Source organism: Nicotiana tabacum, chromosome 19 (genome assembly GCF_000715075.1).
Source record: "Nicotiana tabacum cultivar K326 chromosome 19, ASM71507v2, whole genome shotgun sequence".
In the NCBI taxonomy this organism is placed as follows: Eukaryota; Viridiplantae; Streptophyta; class Magnoliopsida; order Solanales; family Solanaceae; genus Nicotiana; species Nicotiana tabacum.
The window spans coordinates 28,555,935-28,571,369 of record NC_134098.1 but is presented as its reverse complement, the minus strand read 5'-3'; the positions used below and the strand labels follow the sequence as shown (position 1 = coordinate 28,571,369).

The 15,435-nt window shown below is 40.2% G+C and overlaps 1 protein-coding gene across 1 annotated transcript in view; it reads right to left on the bottom strand.

The window, feature by feature from the left end:
• The window catches only part of LOC107802169 (ABC transporter C family member 12), a 71,902-nt gene that overhangs the window by 15,455 nt on the left and 41,012 nt on the right, over nt 1–15,435 (bottom strand). The window contains 5 exon segments of the mRNA XM_075239797.1: nt 5,659–6,038; nt 9,543–9,695; nt 9,810–9,908; nt 10,064–10,264; nt 12,683–12,823. Of these exon segments, the coding sequence (XP_075095898.1) occupies nt 5,659–6,038; nt 9,543–9,695; nt 9,810–9,908; nt 10,064–10,264; nt 12,683–12,823 (974 nt within the window).

Below are 15,435 nucleotides of genomic sequence, written 5' to 3'. Positions count from 1 at the left end.
TTTTAGGTTACATATGGTTGCTATTTGAAAAAAAAGAAAAGGAATGTTGATATTTGTAAAAGAGAAAAGGAAAACGAACTGGTTTGCCAATGTTTGGCTCTAATGCCGCAAGAAAATATCTATGCATCCAACTCAAAATTTTAAGGCAATGTCTGGAGTAGCACAGTATTTGTATAAATCATTTTATGAACTTTTATTTAATCAATGTGGAACTATTGTCCTTGGCAGAGCATGAGGTTCCAATAAGGATGCAATTTGATTGTTCTTGTTAGTTTACAGATATGTACATAATGTAGTCTTGTCCCACATTGGAATAGGAGTAATATGTCCTTGTAGAGTATAGCTATAAATAAGGACCTCTTGTATTGTATTGAGTATCTAATATCAATAATATATTTTCTCCCGTGCTTTCTCACATGGTATCAGAGCAATCGTAAGAGATTTATCGCTGTGCATAAATTCCAGCGACTCCGGGAAGAGAAATCAGACACCGGAAGTCTTTTTCCGGCAACTTTTTTTTTCAAGGCTGTTTGCGTCTTCTTTGTCTCCGTCAGTGTTGCGCAAAATCCAACACTACCACAAGAGTCGTCATTTTTCGGCGACCAAACCCCAGTAAAAATCTCCGGCAGCAGCCTCCTCACGCGTACCCACGCGCCACCAGAAGCTCACGCGCTGGCGCGTACGACCACTTCCGACCATTTTTTGAAAAAAATCCTTCAAAACAGTTGGGTCGCCTAGTAATTCCGATCATACCCTTATTGTTTTCGTTTCATTCCAACCACTTTGAGTTTTTTCCGGCAGCTGCAGTAAGATTCCGACGACTACAATATTCCCTTATTTTGCTTAAGTGTTTCCTTACTCTGTTTAAGTGGATTACAGTTGATTCTTTCTCTTATTTGGTAATAATTTGCAACGATGTCTTTGGGATTTGATGTTTTTGGGTCTAGAAACATGAGTTCTGGAAGCTCTAGTGTTATGATTACCTCGGAACCTTTAATGGGAAGTTCAAACTACTTAGCTTGGGCTTCATCTGTCGAGTTGTGGTGTAAAGGTCAAGGTGTTCAAGATCATCTAATCAAACAGTCTAGCGAAGGAGATGAAAAGGCGATAGCACTTTGGGCAAAGATCGATGCTCAGTTATGTAGCATCTTGTGGCGATCTATTGATTCCAAGTTGATGCCCTTGTTTCGTCCATTCCAGACATGTTATTTGGTTTGGGCAAAGGCTCGTACCTTATACACTAATGACATATCTCGCTTCTATGATATGATATCGTGGATGACAAACTTAAAGAAGCAGGAATTAGATATGTCTACTTACTTGGGTCAAGTACAGGCAGTCATGGAAGAATTTGAGAAGTTGATGTCAGTTTCTGCTAGTGTTGAAAAACAACAAGAGCAGCAACAGAAGATGTTTCTAGTTCTTACCCTCGCTGGACTTCCTAATGATCTTGATTCAGTACGCGACCAGATTTTGGCTAGTCCGACTGTCCCCACAGTTGATGAATTATTCTCTCGATTACTCCGCCATGTGTGCACCAAGTCACCCAGTGATCTCATCACAGATACTTGATTCCTCTGTTCTTGCATCCCAGACAGTGGATGTTCGGGCATCTCAAACTATGGAGAATAGACGAGGATGAGGTCGTTTTGGAAGATCTAGACCCAAGTGTTCTTATTGTCACAAACTTGGACACACTCGTGAAATGTGCTATTCCTTACCTGGTCGTCCACCCAAAAATGTTTACATTGCTCAGACCGAGACTACAGGTAACTAGGGATTTTCTTTATCTAAGAAGAATATAATAAGCTCCTTCAGTATTGAGCAAGTAAGCAAACATCTCCACAAGTAGCTTCGGTTGCTTAGACTGATACTTCTGTTGCTGGTAATTCTTTTGCTTGTGTTTCCCAGTCTAGTACTCTTGGACCATGGGTCATGGACTCAGGCGCTTCTGATCACATATCTGGTAATATATCACTTTTGTCGAATATTGTATATTTACAGTCTCTTCCCACTGTTACTTTAGCCAATGGATGTCAAACTAAGGCAAAAGGAGTTAGATAAGCTAATCCCTTGTCTTCTATCACCCTAGATTCCGTTCTTTATGTCCCTGGCTGTCCTTTTAGGCTTGCATCTGTTAGTCGTTTGACTCGTGCCCTCCATTGTGGTATATATTTTATTGACGATTCTTTTATTATGCAGGACCGCAGTACGGGACAGACAATTGGTACATGACGTGAATCAGAAGGCCTTTACTACCTTAACTCACTCAGTCCTTCCACAACATGTCTAGTTACAGATCCTCCAGACCTAATCCACAGACGTTTAGGACATCCGAGTTTATCCAAACTTCAGAAGATGGTGCCTAGTTTATCTAGTTTGTCTACATTAGATTGTGAGTCGTGTCAGCTTGGGAAATATACCCGAGCCTCCTTTCCGCGTAGTGTTGAGAGTCATGCAGAGTTTGTTTTCTCCTTAATTCGTTATGATATATGGGGTCCTAGTAGAGTCAGCTCAACCTTGGGATTTCGTTATTTTGTTAGTTTATTGATGATTATTCAAGATGTACTTGGTTTTTCTTAATGAAAGATTGTTCTGAGTTATTTTCTATATTCCAGAGTTTCTGTGCTGAAATCAAAAACCAATTTGGTGTTTCTATTCGCATTTTTCGCAGTGATAATGCCTTAGAATATTTATCTTCTCAGTTTCAGCAGTTTATAACTTCTCAAGGAATTATTCATCAGACATCTTGTCCTTATACCCCTCAGCAAAATGGGGTTGCAGAGAGAAAGAATAGGCACCTTATTGAGACTTCTCGCACACTTCTAATTGAATCTCGTGTTTCGTTGCGCTTTAGGGGCGATGCAGTTCTCACAGCTTGTTATTTGATTAATCGGATGCCTTCATCTCCCATCAAGGATCAGATTTCGCATTCAGTATTGTTTCCCCAGTCACCCTTATACTCTCTTCCACCTCGTGTTTTTGGGAGCACGTGTTTTGTTCATAACTTAGCCCCTGGGAAAGATAAGTTAGCTCCTCGTGCTCTCAAGTGTGTCTTCCTTGGTTATTCTCGTGTTCAGAAGGGATATCGTTGTTATTCTCCAGATCTTCGTAGGTACCTTATGTCAGCTGACGTCACATTTTTTGAGTCTAAACCTTTCTTTACCTCTGCTGACCACCATGATATATCTGAGGTCTTACCTATACCGACCTTTGAGGAGTTTACTATAGCTCCTCCTCCACCTTCGACCACAGAAGTTTCACCCATACCAACCGTTGAGGAGTCTAGTGTTGTTCCTCCTAGATCCCCAGCCACAGGAACACCACTCTTGACTTATCATCGTCGTCCACGCCCTACATCAGGCCCAACTGGTTCTCGTCCTGCACCTGACCCTGCTCCTACTTCGGACTTGTCTCTTCCTAGTACACTGATTGCACTTCGGAAAGGTATACGGACCACACTTAACCCTAATCCTCATTATGTCGGTTTGAGCTATCATCGTCTGTCATCTCCCCATTATGCTTTTATATCTTCTTTGTCCTCGGTTTCCATCCCTAAGTCTACAGGTGAAGCGTTGTCTCATCCAGGATGGCGACAGGCTATGAGTGACGAGATGTCTGCTTTACATACAAGTGGTACTTGGGAGCTTGTTCCTCTTCCTTCAGGTAAATCTACTATTGGTTGTCGTTGGGTTTATGCAGTCAAAGTTGGTCCCCATGGCCAGGTTGATCGACTTAAGGCCCCGTCTTGTTGTTAAAGGATATATTCAGATATTTGGGCTCGATTACAGTGATACCTTCTCTCCCGTGGCTAAAGTCGCATCAGTCCGCCTTTTTCTATCCATGGTTGTTGTTCGTCATTGGCCTCTCTATTAGCTGGACATTAAGAATGCCTTTCTTCACGGTGATCTTGAGGATGAGATTTATATTGAGCAACCACTTGGTTTTGTTGCTCATGGGGAGTCTCGTGACCTTGTATGTCGCTTGCGTCGGTCACTTTATGGTCTAAAGTAGTCTCCTCGAGCCTGGTTTGGTAAGTTCATCACGGTTATCCAGATGTTTGCCATGACTCGTAGTAAAGCTGATCACTCTGTGTTTTATCGGCAATCTGCTTCAAGTCTCTGTATTTATCTAATAGTCTATGTTGATGATATTGTTATTACTGGCAATGATCAGGATGGTATTACCAATCTGAAGCAGCATCTCTTCCAGCACTTCCAAACTAAGGATCTAGGTAGATTGAAGTACTTTCTAGGTATTGAGGTTGCTCAGTCTAGCTCAAGTATTGTTATTTCTCAAAGAAAATATGCTTTAGACATTCTTGAGGAGACAGGGATGATAGGTTGCAGACTTGTTGACACTCCGATGGATCCGAATTCTAAACTTCTGCCAGGACAGGGGGAGCCGCTTAGCGATCCTGCAAGCTATATGTGGCTGGTTGGTAAATTAAATTATCTCATAGTGACTAGACATGACATTTCTTATCCTGTGAGTGTTGTAAGTCAGTTTATGAATTCTCCCTGTGATAGTCATTGGGATGCAGTTGTCCGCATTATTCGGTATATAAAATCGGCTCCAGGCAAAGGGTTACTGTTTGAGGATCGAGGTCATGAGCAGATCGTTGGATACTCAGATGCTGATTGGGCAGGATCACCTTCTGATAGACGTTCTACGTCTGGATATTGTGTTTTAGTAGGAGAAATTTGGTGTCTTGGAAGAGCAAGAAACAGAATGTAGTTGCTCGGTCTAGTGCAGAAGCAGAATATCGAGCAATGGCTATGGCAACATGTGAGCTAGTCTGGACCAAACAACTACTCAAGGGGTTGAAATTTGGTGAAATCAGTCTGATGGAACTTGTGTGTGATAATCAAGTTGCCTTTCATATAGCATCAAATCCGGTGTTCCATGAGAGAACTAAACACATTGAGATTGATTGTCACTTCGTCAGAGAAAAGATACTTTCAGGAGAGATTGCTACAAAGTTTGTGAGGTCGAATGATCAGCTTGCAGATATTTTCACCAAGTCTCTCACTGGTTCTCGTATTGGTTATATATGTAACAAGCTCGGTACATATGATTTGTATGCACCGGCTTGAGGGGAGTGGTAGTTTATAGATATGTACATAATGTTGTCTTGTCCCACATTGAAATAGGAGTAATATGTCCTTGTAGAGTATAGCTATAAATAAGGACCTCTTGTATTGTATTGAGTATCTAATATCAATAATATATTTTCTCCCGTGCTTTCTCACAGTTCTGTTAGACATGAATTGCCTAGCCTTAAGGTGGTGTTTGCTTATGCGGAGCACTGACAAAACCAACAAGAAAATAAACCACTAGAAATGAAATGCAATATTCTTTTCCTAGATGTTAGAAGCGATTGCACCACAAGAAAATAAAATTTTCTCCCCACCAGTATCTACATATCATAGGAGAAGCAAGAGAACAACGTAGGGGATGCGTGAGAAAATTTTGTGCCTAGAATTCTTCTATAGATATGTGAACAAGTATTTTATAAGTGTAGTAAATTTTTCTTGTTAAGTTCTGCAAAAGTTAATAGGACTCTTAACTTGTGGAATGACCAGTATATTCATGCATGAATGACTTGATTAAAAATAACAAGGGTAAATTTCTCGAAGCATATACTTTGAATATTACCTCATCAAGACATTCCAGTTGATAATACCAGTTTCCCGCTCTTCCTGCCTGATAAGAACAGATTTACCAGCTCTCCTTTTGGTTACGGAGGTTTCATTCTTTTGGAGCTCATGCCCTATGTTTAAAGAAGATTGTGAACTCTCATAGTCAAAGTTTGGGTCGTCAGTTTCAACACCATAACTTTCCATTTTCCCAGCATTTTCCATTAGCTTTCGAAAAAGTGCGCCATTTTTGGAGAGATCCTCGAAACTCCCATCCTCTTTCACCATTCCTTCAGAGACCAAAATGATCCTATCCACCTGAGGTAGAAAATGCAGCTGATTTGTCACAAGCACCCTAGTCTTTCCTTGCAATTCTTCCTTTATACATTTCTTAAAAACCTGAAAGACCCCATTGTACAGCAAGTTAGATACAAATTGCGTCTAGCGTATGCTTTCAAACTGCAAAGAGAAGGATGGAATAATTGCAACCAGTGAATTCTACTAAGCAATCAAGTTACTGCAAATTAGTCCTGTATATAGGGGAAAAAAGGATAGTCAATTTGGAAAAATCCATGGGTGTGGAAGAAGAACACCACCCGTGGATTTTTCTTTGGCAGGGAAATACTGAAAGAAGAACATTTCACTTGGTCAAGAGGAGCACATTAAAAATAATCAAGAAGGAAGCGGGCCTTGGGATTAGAAACTTAAGGCAGCACAATCACAGTTTACTGATGAAATGCCTATTGAGGTTTCCCTCAGAAGAATAGGCACTTTGGAAAGCAGTTAGTTATCAGTGAAAAATTTGGGTTGCAAGGGTGTTGGACTACTAAAGTTGTGACCATTCCCTATGGGTCTGGTTTGTGGAAAGCATCAGAACTCTATGGCAAAAATGTTCAAGTAACATTGGGTTTAAGGTGGAAGATGGAAGAAGGATCACCTTTTGGGAAAATTGGATTGGACATGGACCATTGAAAGATCAGTTTCCAGATTTATTTAGACTTGCATTACTACCTGATTCCACTTTGGCTACTAACAGAAAACAAGATGGTTGGAATTTCAATTTCAGAAGACATTTGAATGATTGGAATTGGAAAGACTAGCTGAAATTTTTGGGTACATGGGAATCTTTTCATGGATTGGTACAGAATCCGGACAAGCTCATACGGAATGCCCAAAGCAAAGGAATCTTTACAGTAAACTCTTGTTATTCACAGTTGGGTTATGGTAGAATGCAAGATATTTTTTGGCATGCAAACAAATATGGAAAACAAATGCTCTTTACCAGGTGGCTTCTTTCACTTGGTTGGTTGCTCGAAATGTTTGTTTAACACAGAAAATAATAAATATTCAAAGAAGAGGTTTTCAGCTGTGCTCTAAATGCTATCTTTATAGAGACAAGCTAGAGAGTTTAATCACCTATTTCTACACTTCGCATTACTGATCAAGTTTGGCAGTTTTTCTCAATATGGTAGGACTTAAATGGATTATGCTAAGACAGCCATGTGAGTTATTGAAGTGCTGGACTGGAGGAAGGAACTCCAAGCAAAAGAAATGGTGGCAGACTATTCCAGACTATAATCTAAGGAAATTTACGCTAGAACTGGCGCTCAAACAGGCAAAGGATTTGCATATGGTGTTCATTGACCTAGAAAAAGCTTATGATAAAGTCCCGAGAGAGGTGCTTTGGAGATGTTTGGAGGGTAAATGGGTCCCAGTAACCTATATTAGGGTGATTAAGGACATGTATGATGGAGCCAAGACTCAGGTTAGGACAGCGGGGAGGAGACTCCGAACACTTTCCGGTTGTGATGGGGTTGCACCAGGGATCAGCTCTTAGCCCATTTCTATTTTCCATGGCGATTGACGCATTGACGCGACACATTCAAGGAGAGGTGTCATGGTGTATGTTATTTGCTGTTGACATTGTTCTTATTGACGAGACGCGGGTTGGTGTTAACGAGAGACTGGAGGTCTGGAGGTAGACCCTTGAGTCTAAGGGTTTCAAGTTGAGCAGGACCAAGATGAAATACTTGGAGTGTAAGTTCAACAACGTTACCCAGGAAGCTGATATGGAGGTGAGGCTTGATACACAAGTCATCCCCAAGAGAGGTAGTTTCAAGTACCTTGGATCTATAATACAAGGTAACGGGGAGATTGATGAGGATGTCACGCACCGTATCAGAGCAGGATGGATGAAGTAGAGGCTCGTTTCTGGTGTCTTGTGTGATAAGAATGTGCCGCTGAGACTTAAAGGCAAGTTCTACGAGATTGTAGTTAGACCGACTATGCTGTATGGAGCAGAGTGCTGGCCTATTAAGAATCCTCATGTTCAAAAGATAAAAGTAGCTGAGATGAGGATGTTAAGGTGGATGTGTGGGCATACCAGGTTGGATAAGATTAGGAATGAAGTTATTCAGGATAAGGTGAGAGTAGTTCCTGTGCAGGATAAGATGCGGGAAGCGAGGTTGAGATGGTTCAGCCATGTTAAGAGGAGATGTATAGAAGCCCCAGTTAGAAGGTGCGAGAGGTTAGCCTCAGTGGGTATTAGGAGGGGTAGAGGTAGGCCTAAGAAGTCTTGGGAAGAGGTTATTAGACGGGACATGGCCCTAGATAGGAGGGTGTGGAGGTCGAAGTGTAGGGTAGAAGGCTAGTAGGTAGTCGAGCGTTTCTCTTTGTTTTACTCAGTTCGCTAGCATTAGTGTTAGTATGATATCCTTCTATTCATTGGCTTTTACTACCTAGAGTTTAACTGCTTTCTCGACTTCGGTCTTTTTTATCTTGTTGTTATTCCTACTTGTTGACACCACGATTTTTTTAGAAAAAAAATTTTCATCCGTTCTCCGGTCGAGGGTCTATCGGAAACAACCTCTTTGCCCTTCCACGGTAGGGGTAAGGCTGCGTACATCTTACCCTCTCTAGACCCCACTTGTGGGAAATTACTGGGCTTGTTGTTGTTGTATATGGTGGACAGAATGAAGGGAGAGAAACGCTAGATGCTTTGAAGACAAAGGAGAACCCATCGAGATGATCAAAATGAACTTTTTACTTTTGCTTTGTTTTTGGTTTAAACAGAGTTATGTTAATGATGTTGAAGCAGTGATAGAACTTATAGAATCCCTTTAAGAATAGAAGGGATGCACTTCTGGTAGTTTGTAAATACTTTTTACAGCACCTTCTTGGTGCTAAATTTATAATACACTTTCCTTGTCTCAATTTAAAAAAAAAAAAAAAAAAAAATCCTTGGGTGGTGGAAAAGAAAAATTGGAAATTGACAGGAAGGTTTTCTCAGATAATGCAGTGACATTCGTTTTGAGTTGAGTAGAGGGTGTAGTCTGGTGAGTCACAAAGATGTACTAGCTAGTAGATAGGATGATGCAGTTATACCAGCGTTGATGATGCATACACAGAATAGTACCTAGTAAGTATCGTATCTTGGTAATGTCAATAACACTATGCTAGGGCAGTGCTAGTAATACTTCAGTAACATCCTTGAGTTGCATGCCCTGTCTAAGCAATTTATTTTCTTTCCAAAGCGTTCACTACAAGTGTGTATCATGCCAACAAAAATGGTTTTTTTGTTACGTCTAACATTCAAAACCTTTTATGAACTTCGCAAACTCAGATGGCTATGCACTATGTCATCATTTCCACCCATTTTCTTATTTTCCTCTTTTGCTTCCAAATCCTCATCCTATATCTGTTGATCAATATGGACCAATTAAGTGCTTAGTAATTGGACAAAGCCCAGAGAATGGCATGGTTAATATGCTCAAATGAGAAAAAAATCATTCAGCTAACAGAAGAGGATAATGACAATAACTACATTTATACGGAAACCGTGTGTTGAGATCTCCTTTCCGTTTCCAAAATGGTGTTGCACAGTCATTAATACAAGATAATTACCTGCTGGCCCACATGTGCATCAAGAGCACTTAGGGGATCATCAAAAATATAGACATCGGAATTTTTGTAGACAGCCCTAGCCATTGACACTCTTTGTCTTTGTCCTCCGCTAATATTCACCCCTCTTTCGCCGATTTCTGTAAGGTCTCGACCCTGAATGTTTTAGATATGCGCACATGTCATTTCATCTAGACTTACTACTAATAGAGAATTACACACAACAAAAAGATATATTGACACAAACATACTACCATCAATGTACTTAACTGGAAGTAACTCCAGATCATGGTCCAATGCACTGACATCTATTGCCTTCGAATATCTTGTTGGTTCAAAGTTGGAACCAAATAATATATTTCCACGTACCTGAAAACCAGTAAGGTAAAAGTAACTGCATTCTTTCATATACATACACAAACACGATTTATATCCAAAAAATATATAAAGATTGTTTGAATAGCATGTTCAGGTAAACAGTGTTTTACAGGCATAACAAGGAATTTGGATGAATTGAAGCTCACAGTGGCATTGAAGATCCAAGAAACTTGAGGAACATATGCAATAGTTCCTCTGGTAGTGACACTTGCATTGCCTAAGGGAGGAAGCTCCCCAAGAATTGCTGAAATCAGAGATGTCTTTCCTTCTCCAGTCCCACCCACAATTGCAACTAGCTCACCAACTGGTATATCCAAATTAATATTTGACAAAGTGGGACGCTCAGGCTGTAAAGTAGGATGTTAAAATTGAATGTATAAAAATGGTAAAAAGAAAAATAAAGAACTCCAACTTCATGACAGTTATCAAGGGAACTGAAAATCTCAGTGTGAATGAAAAGGCTCTATTTGAGGAATTCAGATCAATGTGATAAAAGAAATAGACCTTAGGCCTAACTCAATCCCAAAAGCTAGCTCATGAGCTGAGGATTGACCAAAACCATATAAAGAGTCCAATTGCCCAACCCACAAAGGATGTGGGACAACTAACACCCCCGCACGCCTGCTAATTGGAGCGTAGACAACATAATATGGGGGCCCAACATCGGATTAAACAAGAACTGGAACGGGCCTGGCTCTAATACCATGTCGAATGGTGTGACCATCTCATCTAAAAGCTTAGGTTGTCAGAGGGAGCATACTTTTAATTACTTAATTATGTCTTCAACACAATGTTTTCCTAGTAAGTAATCATATTCAAGCTTTCACAAGGCAATAATATTTATCATATTGTAAGGTATCAGCATCTAAATCCAGCTTCATATAGTTCTCTGTACCTCACAAGAGAGCACAGAGTTACTTCAATCTTTCCTCATTTTATGGATATATTTGACCTTCTTATCACTTAGATGCCCTATAAAATTGGCTAAACAAAAAGATTCGCTTGTAAATGCGGAAGGAAAGGCTGAGTGACAATATGTGAAAGAGCACTCGAGATACTGATAGCTGAATTCTGTATTTGCTCACTTTTAGCTTTATTGGTAGGATTGGAACTTGCTTTCACAAAAAATCCGTTCCCTATAATAGTGGAAACAGATTCCCAGGTATTATGCATTTCTTACAGAAACCACTAGCTACTCACAACTTGTTAATGATAGCAACTTTCTTCTTGATGTTGTGGGACTGGACGAGATATGTCACATATTCAGGTAGGGCAATACTGTGGCTGACAAGCTGGCTGGATACGGAAGAAGTTCGATTCCTCTCACTTCAGTAGCAGAAGACGCAGTGTTCTGGGACACACCTCCCCCTCTTGTTTTACATGCTTTCAATAAGGATCAAGCTCTATGTGATCCATTATGCAATCCATTCCCTTGTTTGTAATGACTAAACTCTTTATCTTTCAGTAATGAAGTATCTTACATTTTCTAAAATATACATACATACATATATATATATATATATATATATATATATATATATATATATATTTTTTATTTTTTTATTTTTTTTATTTGTCAAGCAGCTGTAAAACTATGCCTAGTTGGATTTGGTCACTTTTCAATTTTACAGCTAACAAGCAGCACAAAATTCTTATTTCATCCACTGAATGTTAGCTGGAAATCCAAAACTAGAAAATTCATGCAAGGAATACTTAATTGACTAATTACATCCTCAGTCTTATTCAGTGCAAGTCTAGAAAATTGCAATGAGGTGGAAGATGAAATAAAGGACTGGAACCTTTTGCATAGGCAAAGCTCTTCCCACAAGATGCCATTGATTTGTTCATGAGTTTCTGCCTAAGAAAAATGCACAGAGCTCATTTGGTTCATAAAGGGATTTAGGTGAAATTATAAAACCCCAGCAAACAAGATTACCAGTGCGAGAACAGAAAGTTTAGGTGAAATTATAAACCCCTCTTCCAAACAAGACTACCAGCGAGGGAACAAACTGCAAACATACTTCTCTGTCGAAACAAATGACTAAATCTAATTTGGAAGACTAAGATTGTCCTAGAATCCAATCAAATGAGAAATAATCAAAACAACCGATGTCCGTTCCCTTGTCCATGAACTTGCTTAATCTTGTTTCACACATTTCTTCACATTATTCACACACATTTGAGAATGTTTACGTAAAAGAACTTGTGCTGTGTTTTTTTTTTTTTAAATCTTACTGCATAAATTGTAAAAGGCAATAACTAATGAGAAAATGGATCATAGAAAAATCAAGAATGCCTTCTCTTCTCCCAGCCATCAAGGTTCGGGGACATCTTTCAAATTCACATACTTTTAGTGCTCCGGTATTCTAAATCAAACAATTGAATTATAGATATCAAGCTTTTCAAATTATACTAATAGGATTCTCGCGCGTTTGCTACACTAGAGAGATTCTGCACGGCAAGGATCTTGATAATTTAATGATTTTTAAAAGTTTTATAATAATCATCGACAAGCATACAATTGAAATGCATTTCAAAGAAAGCATTAGAGATATGCTAGCAAGCAGTTTCCAGGTCCTTCTGTGCATTAACACAATATTCTAGATCAGCATAGTCTTGAGCTACAAGAGACACTCTGGTTAGGAAAAATCAAATGATGATAATTAGCTGCTTATAACTAGTGCAATCACAGTTAAGTAATAAGTAAAAGACTACTTGTCCGAAAGCTTAGTGCAGCATTACAGAGAGATAAAGAAGAGGTCGACCTTAAAATCCCATGAAAAGTATCCGTCCCTGATTGAGATGGCAGGAAGACAAGGTTCAAGTGGTGGATTAGGTAAGAGAATTCTCTCTTCAGCAAAGAACAATTCCTCCATTCGTTGCAATGATACGTTTGAATTTACAACCTGTATGTAAAACAGAAGAAATAATATCAAGTGTGTGAATACTTGGAGTGTAAGTTCAGTGATGGGACGCACGAAGCAGAAGTGAAAATTGATACACAAGTCATCCCCAAGAGAGATAGTTTCAAATACCTTGGGTCTGTAATACAAGGCAACAGGGAGATTGACGAGGATGTTACTCACCGAATTGGAGCGGGGTGGATGAAATGGAGGCTTGCATCTGGGGTTTTGTGTGATAAAAATGTGCCACCTAGACTTAAAGGCAAGTTCTACGGAGTGGTCGTTAGGCCGACTATGTTGTATGGGGCTGAGTGTTAGCCCGTCAAGAAGTCCCATGTCCAGAAGATGAAAGTAGCTGAAATGAAAATGTTGAGATGGATGTGTGGACATACCAGAAAAGACAAGCTTAGGAACGAAGTTATTAGGGACATGGTGGGAGTAGCCCCTGTAGAGGACAACTTGCGAGAATCAAGGTTGAGATGGTTCGGACAACTGAAGAGGCGAGATATAGCTGCCCCGGTTAGGAGGTGTGAGAGGTTAACCATGGCGGGTCTGAGGAAGGGTAGGGGTAGGCCTAAGAAGTACTGGGATGAGGTGATTAGGAAGGACATTTCACTGCTTCAGCTTACCGAGGACATGACCCTCGATAGGAAGATGTGGAGGATGAGTATTAGGGTGGAAGGTTGACAGATAGTCGTGAGTCTCTCCTAGGCTTACCTGTATTACTAGTTCTATTGTTGTGTTTTCTTATTCCTGTTTCGTATTCGTACATGCTGTGTTATTCGCTTTCATTACCCTGCTACCTTGTTGTCACAATTGTTTGTAACAGCCAAGCCCGCTAGTGATATTGTCCGCTCTGGGCCTAGGCCCTCACGGGTTTAAAACGCGTCACTAGGGTATAAGGCTTGTTAACTTATATACCCAGCATCCCTCTTGTGTTTTTGCCGATGTGGGACTCTGTCTAAAGTTTCGGGTGTTACATTGTTTGTGCTTTAGTTTCACTGTTCTTTGAGTCGAAGGTTTAACAGATACAGCCTATCTATCTTCATAAGGTAGGGGTAAGGTCTGCGTATGTGAATCGGCCTGCAGACTCTATTTGGAGAGATGATTAGTGTACAAAGGAAAATTGAATATGGCAGAAAAGAGTGTGTTTGAAATGAATAGAGGCGTGAAGATCTGATTATCGTGTCAGGTGCAATATGACTTGAGTTCGGAAGGTAGTGTTGACGTACAGTTGATGTCAATAGGGAAAGTGCAGACTTATACAAATGGTGGGCGAGCATGAACTCAGGAGAATTTACGGATTTAGTGGTCGTTGCACTCAGTGCAGTGTCATTGGAAGATGTCGGTAAGGAATTCCACATGTGGGTTATCTCCTGTGTGCAGCTAGCGGAGGCGTGATGTTGATGAAGCTTTGCGAGGAATATTACTTGCTACCCGGTAGGAGGCCGCGTGTGTGATTTTGGCTGGAGATTCAGAATATTCATGAAAGGCTTAATAAAAGACTTCGAGAAGTCTGGCAGGTTAACGGTGCGAGACCTTGGTAATTGAGAAGGAGAAATCCTTACGGGTTCTAATTTTATATAATTGCAGCTTAAGGCTAAGTGGGGGAGTCTGCTATCAAAGAGTTGATTGCACGGTTATGGGTCGTATTAGTTTCGGTTCGGGGTATACCGATGAATCAGTTATGACTTGCAGAGGTCGAGGTCGAGGTCGAGGATGACTCGGGTAAAGGAATATCTGGACACAAGTTGTATTACACTCTATGGTTATAGGAGGACCATAAAATAATTGAGTGGTTATTCACAGAGAATGTAGTGTACATGGAGCGGGAATTTGCTCGGTTGCGTAGAAGTGTGGGTTACTCTTTATTCCCTTGGGTGTTGGTGTGCTAATGGGGCACAGGTCGTTTTGGTCCGTTTGGTCGGTTAATTCGAGAATGGTTACAATGGATTCAAGATTTATAAATATGTCTAGAAAACTGTGAGTTGCATTGAACGGTGTTGAGACTCGTGGCATCTTATATCATTGTGAATTATGCATTTCAGTATCAAGAAGGTGAAGGAAACAGTTTTAGGTTCACATAAAGTCACTTCGGAGTAGGCATTTTTGGTTGTGGAACCTTTGGAATACATAAAAAGGGAATTCGGCGGCTTATAAGCCTTAGGGCGGCGTGATTCTATGCTAGAGTTCGTGGGGTAAGTTTTAGTTAAGGATAGTAGTGTTCTAACAAGGAAAAAGTAGCAATTTGAAGGCAATTTAGAAAGAACTTGGAGAAATAGGACAGCTTGGTAGTAGGTTGGGTTAGCATAGTAATGGGTATGATCGGTTCTTTGGGTACTTATGATGTGGCTAGTATCTACAGGTGTTTCGTGGCAATGCTCTCAAATTTGGCAACCTGTGTGGCTTGGTGGAGTTAGAGGAATTCAGTTCAGATAGCTTGGTTATGTGCAAATGGATTTCAAAGTGTTCATGATGGGTTCTACCATGGTTTGAACCAGATATTTTCTACCGATGTACGGAACGTGTTGTGTGTTATGATTTTCTCCTTGAAAGAAGCAAGAAAGAGGTTTCTAACTAATAAGGTATGTAATTTAGTGACTCAGAGTTGATAA